At 48.1% G+C, this 6,700-nt stretch overlaps 1 protein-coding gene and 2 non-coding genes across 3 annotated transcripts; 1 reads left to right on the plus strand and 2 right to left on the minus strand.

The window, feature by feature from the left end:
• Window positions 1-495: 495 nt before the first annotated feature.
• Rpl32 (ribosomal protein L32) lies at window positions 496-5,016 on the minus strand. The gene is made up of 4 exons (XM_003463190.5): window positions 4,866-5,016; window positions 3,586-3,686; window positions 3,075-3,256; window positions 496-687 (listed from the first exon to the last, which is right to left on the minus strand). The coding sequence occupies exons 2-4, from the start codon at window positions 3,679-3,681 to the stop codon at window positions 558-560; spliced, it is 408 nt and encodes a 135-aa protein (XP_003463238.1). The 5' UTR covers window positions 3,682-3,686; window positions 4,866-5,016; the 3' UTR covers window positions 496-557.
• LOC111754949 (small nucleolar RNA SNORA7) lies at window positions 3,755-3,892 on the minus strand. The gene has a single exon (XR_002789619.1). It is a non-coding gene; the product is annotated as a small nucleolar RNA SNORA7 (small nucleolar RNA).
• A 1,110-nt stretch (window positions 5,017-6,126) lies between the features above and the next one.
• Window positions 6,127-6,229, plus strand: LOC111754953 (U6 spliceosomal RNA). Its single transcript, XR_002789623.1, has one exon. It is a non-coding gene; the product is annotated as a U6 spliceosomal RNA (small nuclear RNA).
• Window positions 6,230-6,700: the final 471 nt, after the last annotated feature.

Here is a 6,700-nt window from a genome sequence, read left to right on the forward strand (position 1 = left end):
TAAGAGGCCTGACTGCCACCAGTCTCATGTTTTTGGTATTTCAAGAGTCTTGCTGTGTAATAGAGGCTGGCCTTCAACTATGTAGCCCAGACCAGCCTCTTAATTTGATCCTCCTGCCTCAGTCTCCCAAGCAATGGGATTAACGGGCACTTTTTTTGTGTGTGGAGGGGGTGTCTCATGTGTTTCTGCACAGGAGTTAAGAGCACTGCTTCTGGCACCCTGTGGGAAGATAAAGGAGGAGTTACCCAAATTTACACCCTTCCCAGTCCACCCAGGAACTCAACAGGGTCACTGGCAGTCACCAGCAGGGAGGCAAAAGGTGACCATCTATCACATGTTCCCTTTCTCAGCTCAGTGCTGGTGGGCATCTGAGGCCATTTCCTGTGCAAAGGTTCCGTTTCCCTTGCAAACCCATTCATATGGAAGATGCCATGGGGCACCAAGGCAACTCTCCCGACAAACTATCAAAGACACTAAAAGTTAACACCAGTGGAGTAAAGTACACCAGAAGGCAGTTTTTGTGATTTTATTTAAGCACAAATAAACACACGAGCCATCTACTCGTTTTCTTCGCTGCGCAGCCTGGCATTGGGGTTGGTGACTCGGATGGCTAGCTGGGCTGCTCGTTCCACAATGGCCTTGCGGTTCTTGGAGGAGACATTGTGAGCAATCTCTGCACAGTAAGATCTGAAAGAGAAGCAGTGGTGGATGAGGAGCAACCAGCACTGGACACTCTGGGGAGGCCATCACTTCAGTCACTCTACCCCAGCCCCAATCAGAGGGCGCATGTGTCAAGGACTCACCAGAACACCCCCATTCACCCTACTGCAGCTGGCAAGCTGGAAGGAGGCCTCATTTCACATGTGAAGAAAGCAAGGATCCCTAGATCCCGGTGAGAGGTGGATGGGACCAGGCAGACTCCAGGCCTGGGTCTCCCTTAGTCCTCCCAGAAGCTGCCCCAACAAGGAATCAATAGTCCTGGGTTTGAGGCCTTGACCAACACACTTGTAACCCAGCAATGACTGAGTTGAGAGGTACAAAAGGCCAGTATCCCCACCGGACTGCAATGGACACAATTCTGGTGGCCAGCAGGACACTGGAGCCACTAGCCCCATACCTCAGAGGCAGAACCTGTGAAGACTTCAGAGGTGACAGCAGGACAGACACAGTTGCCCCACTGGGGAGCACCCCATCTGTGATAGAACGGGGGTGGGGGACACAATGAGACAGCAGTATATAGCTCTACAGGAGCTCTGGGACCAAGACTGGTACAGTGAGACATCAACAGACAGACATCCAGAGTTTCTGTTTGTACTGAAGAGCCTACTGCAGTAATGATGCTGTTAAGTATCGCTGTGTTTTCCCTTTTTTTTCTTCTGTAGTCCTAGGAACACAAGCCAGAAAGCACTGAACTACATCCCTAGCTCTTTTCAATTTCTTGAGATAGAACTTTTACTTAATTGTCCAGACTGGCCTTGAATTTGTTGTGATCCTTCTGCCTCAGCCTTCCAAGTGGTTGGTTTTACAGGTATGTGCTACCATTCAAACTTTGCTTTCTGTTTTCTCTTGGCCTTTTGAGACAGGATTTCACTATGCAGTCCAGGCTAGCCTTGAACTCACAGCAATCTGAGTGCTGGAATTACAAGCATGTGCCACCATACCTGGCTAGCCTGTGTTTTCAAGACATGCTGCATTGCACATTTTCATTTCCTTAAAATCCTCACCACCCATTGCTTCTCTTTCAGGTCTTACTGCGCAGGGACTGCACACAATGCCTACTCTGGTGGTCTACGTCCTTGTCCACCAGAACACTTAATGATCATCACGCCTGTCATTTTAAATGTGCAGGGTTAGGGTATGCTAGCACATGCATATAGTTCCAACACTCAGATCACTATGAATTCAAGGCCAGCCTGGGGTAACACAGTGACTTGAAGTCCACCCTGAACTACATGGTGAGACACTCTCAAAAAAAAAAAAAAAAAAAATAATAATAATAATAATAAATGATAGGGAATTTCCACGCTACTGCATTAGTCAGTTTAAATGGATGTGTACCAGTCCATCACAGTACTCTATACTGCTAATTATGCTTTCAGCTGTTTTCCAATTGGTTATTGTTGCCACAACCAGCTTTATAAAATCTCCTTTTGGTAATGGTGGTACACACCTATAATCCCAGCACTCTAGGAGACTGTGGAATGACAAGTTCCACCAGCCTGTATAACTTAATAAAAAACCATGTCTCAAAATTAAAAGGCCTCAAGCTCTAATACCAGAAAAAAGTTTCACTCCTTTTTTGTTATTTCTGGACAAATGCCCAGAAATGGAACATACAGGTAAAAAGATCGCAAGAGTTATTTCCATGGATCTTGATAAACACACCAATACATGTAACTCGTCAATACATGTAATGCATAAAAACGCCATCCTTTGTGTTACACAACAGGTACTAAGGTATGCGTCTCACAACCCAGCCACCAACCTGCCATGGCCAATTGCTGCATTCATGTTTCCAAAGAAACATCACTCAATGCTTAGTTACAGCTGGCCTGAAGATGCAACTGACCCAGGCAAACCACTGCCCTCCTAAAGCCTCCACACCTGCACAAGGCATTCACACAACCATGGTCATCACTTTCTGCACCTCTGACTCACTGAAAAGACAACACAGCTCCATAGTTTCTTCCAGGAAGGGAAGAAAATCGACTGCCATCTGCTAATCTTTCCTGACACCCAGGATCCAGGTGTCAAGATCGCCCCTATGACAGAGACAGGTCATTTCCTGGGCTGGTTTCAATCCAAGTTCACCAACACCAACTTTGCTCAAAATACCTGGAGCCAGTACCCAAGATGGGCAACCCACCTTCCCTCCAGGTACTCTAAATCTCTGCCCCTCAGCTGGCAGTACCCTGTCTCAGCAAGTGTCCATTAGGTAAGAGGCTTATGCCCCAAACAAAGCAGCAGCCCTGTACCTGAACTCTCTACCAAGCATCATCTAGGCTGTACAAGGAGCCCTACCCCAAGGACCCAGGAATAAGCACCCCGAAAGTTCACTGGCTGAGCCAACTCACTTGTTGCACATCAGCAGCACCTCCAGCTCCTTAACATTGTGCACCAGGAACTTCCGGAAGCCACTGGGCAGCATGTGCTTCGTCTTTTTGTTGCTTCCATAACCTATGTTGGGCATCAAGATCTGGCCCTTGAACCTTCTCCGCACCCTGTTGTCGATGCCTCTAGGTTTCCGCCAGTTGCGCTGCAAAACATAACTTGTGAATGGGTTTGCCTCTGTGCAAGAAACCAGCTCTTCCTTTAGGGAGGAGAAAAGGACTAAAGAAAGGTGACACACACAATTATTGTCCCTGGACCTCTGCTACTTCATAGGTAGAAAAAACAAAGAGTGGTAAATAAAAACCACTAGAGTAGAAGAGATCTGGGCTATGTATGTGATGAGATCACAGAAACACAAAGTCTTTCAGACAGCAGCGCCCAGTAGGGAACTCGAGGAGTCCGAATTCCCTCAGAGGTCTCCTGCCATCCACAGATCAGTTCTTTATGTGACGCTAGAACCCCAGCACTGAGTACCTTAATTTTGACATATCGGTCTGACTGGTGACGGATGAACTTCTTTGTCCTCTTTTTGACGATCTTGGGCTTCACAAGGGGTCTGAGGGCCGCCATGGTGCCTTTAAGAAGAAGGTAGAACCCAGTTACAGGAGGCTCTGGGGAGGAAGGATTTCTGCCCTGGGCTGAGGGCTGTGGCAGAGTGTCTTCCAGTCACCAGCTACAAGGCAAGCTGGGAATGGAATGGGTGCCCTGCTGGCTTGCTCTCCCTCCTGTTTCCGAAGCTGGCAGAACACTAGCTGCTCTCCAGATGCGATCCGAGGAGGTCAAGGGGTCCCTCTGCCCAGAGCTCCAGAAAGAAAATTAACAGCGGCTCGCCATGATGGCCCATGCATGCCTGTAATCTCGAGACCTAGGAAGCTTAAGCAGGAGAATATTGGCGAGTCTGAGACCAGTCTGGACTAAATAAGTGACTTCAGGCCCAAAGCTTGGATCACACAAGACCCTATCTCAAAAAAAGTTGACGGGACAAAAAACAAGACCCAACAGCTAACATAAATTAAAGCCGTCCTCCATGACCTTCTTGTATCGGGAAGTAAACCCCACCCAGTAAGCGTCCCAATCTCTCACTCCTTTCAGTTCCAAGTCTCCATGTTTTCATCTGTAAAACGGGCACGACACGAAATACAAACGATCGCTAGGCTAGGCACAAATTCAATATCCAACTTGGACTCTCTGCGGCGGGCTGCTTAGCAGTGCCCTGGCGCGCACAAAACCCCAAACGTCTTGCAGACAATACGGTTCCGCCCGGAAATCCCCCATGGAATAGACCCTCTTCCCTCCGCCTCAATGGAGTGCTCGGCACCGGAAGACCTAAGCCGGCACCAGGAGCCCTGAGGGCGAGATCCGACCTACTGCAGGGGTTTCTGCCGACATCGAACGAGGCCACCAATTTAAGGAATAAGTTCGCGCGACAGGCCCACGCAAAGGACGCCGGCGAGCCGGGAACTCGCAGGTCTCATCTTCAGCCTTAAACCTTCAGCCTCTCCAATCACTTCCCGGATGGTTGGTGCCCCCGCCAACTGGCCCCAACCAGCACCACGCGTTGAAACGACTCCAACTCTCCATCCTCGGCTGTGCTGACCCCACGCGGGAAGAATCCCGGACACAAAACCCCATCACCGGCCGCCGCCGCCAATACCCACGAAACCGGGTACTCAGAGCGGAGGCCTCCTCACTGGGGGAGCAGAGAGTCAACAACGAGCCAGCAGAAACGCAGATGGCTCGCGATTGAGACTCACCGAGTCGGAGACGACTAGCACCTCCGTAGGGAGGTCGGAGGAAGAGAGGGGACCGGGGTGCGCAAGGGCTGATGGGACTATCCTACGGGTCCCGGCAGAGGGAAAAAAAAACCGAACACTTCCGGCTCTGAGTCCTTCAAAGAAAAGGCGTGTTAGAGATATAATGCTGCAAAAAGTCCCCAGCGTGCCTGTATTTTATGAGACACTAATATGTAGGAAGAGAACAGAACCAACCTTGCCTTGGGATTACCCAGGAAATCTGGAAGTTTTTTTTTTTTTTTTTTGAGAGAAAACCTGGTGAGCAGCATCTGCTTCCGCCCAAAATAGAAGCCAAATCCGGTTTATAGATTTGTTTCTGCTTGCATTTCTTCTCCTCCAAAGCGCCCCCTGAAGGTTAATAGGGAGCGGAACAGAGATCTTCTGACGGTAACTCCTCGGGAATTTGCAGTCCTACCTGCTACTCTAAAGGGTTGGTTCCAGGGCCACCAAACTCCCTGGGTGCTCCCGTCTCTTGTATAAAGCATTGCATAGAACCTACCCAGACTCTCCCACACACTGCGCATCATCTCTAGATTACTCCGTGTAAATGCTGTGGAAATCCCTGCAGGACCGTGTGGTTCAGGGAATAGTGACGGAAGTCCTCACATGTTCAGAACCAATGCGATTTTTTCCGGTGTTTTCTATCCGCAGTTCATTTAACCTGTTGATGCAGTTTGTGGAATTTCAGTCCAACTGTCTAAATGGGGGCAAGACCAGAACCACAATTCTGCAAGGTAGCCCCTTCCTCCACTCCTCGTCCTCTTCCTTTTTTTTTTTTGAACTGAGCTACATCCTTCCTTTTTTTAGTATTTTATTTTGAGACAAAGTCTGGCCAAGTCACTAAATTACCTAGATGGAGCTGAAATTTGCAGTTCTGCTTCAGCCTCCCAGAATATTGAGATTATAGGTGTGTGCTGCTACACCTGGTTTATTTTCTTCATTTGACATATGTGGAAGGTGAAGTGGAAGGTGAAATTTGGAGATTTGACCAAAAACAAACAAAGACAAAACACTGACTCCAAAGTCCACATTTCTAAACATCCAGCTAACTACCTAATTTTAAAATGTTGCTCTTGGGGCAGGTGTTTAACTCAGTGGCATAAGCCTAGCAAATGTGAGGTTATAAGTTTGATCCCCAGCTCGAAAGAAAGAAAGAAAGAAAGAAAGATTGTTGTTGTTGTTGACTTGGTTGGCTTAGCTTTTGTTTTAAAATCATTTTGGAGTGCTCACTTCAGCAGCACATATACTAAAATTGGAATGATACAGAGATTAGCATGGCCCTGCGCAAGAGTGACACGCAAATTTGTGAAGCATTTCATAATTTCAAAAAAATTCATCCTGGGGGCTGGGGATTTAGCTCAGCAGCATAAGCGCCTGCCTTGCAAGCAGGCAACCATGAGTTCGATCCCCGGTACCGATAAAAAGGAAAAAGACAAAAAAAAAAAAAATTCATTCAGTTCAGGGGCAGCTTGGACTACATAGTAAGACCCTATCTCAAAAAAAAATCATTTTAAAATGCCAGGAGGAAACAAAACAAAACTCTTTTTTTTTTCTTTGACAAACACTCCACAAGTTTATTGAGACCCTGCTGGGCCCTGGGCCAGCATGGAACCCAGCCCCCACTCTTAATAAGCCTGCAGCCTGGATGCAGAAAACCAAATAAGTACACAGCCTAGTCCCCAAATGGAAGAGCCGATGGGCAGGAGCACTCAGGCCCAGGGGTCAGAACTAACCCAAAGAGAAGCAGGTGCTGTCCTGTGGGGAATGCAGGAAGCTCTGGCCAGGCCATGTCTGGC

This window comes from Cavia porcellus, unplaced genomic scaffold, assembly GCF_034190915.1.
Source record: "Cavia porcellus strain 051 isolate PalLab524CR breed Dunkin Hartley unplaced genomic scaffold, mCavPor4.1 scaffold_27, whole genome shotgun sequence".
In the NCBI taxonomy this organism is placed as follows: Eukaryota; Metazoa; Chordata; class Mammalia; order Rodentia; family Caviidae; genus Cavia; species Cavia porcellus.

Coding starts and splice junctions, on each gene's coding strand:
- Rpl32 (XM_003463190.5), bottom strand. CDS start 3,681: ATGGCGGCCCTCAGACCCCTTGTGAAGCCCAAGATCGTCAAAAAGAGG. Junction 3,257..3,585: donor ACCGATATGTCAAAATTAAG/GTACTCAGTGCT, acceptor TATGTTTTGCAG/CGCAACTGGCGGAAACCTAG. Junction 688..3,074: donor GTGCTGCTGATGTGCAACAA/GTGAGTTGGCTC, acceptor CTTCTCTTTCAG/ATCTTACTGTGCAGAGATTG.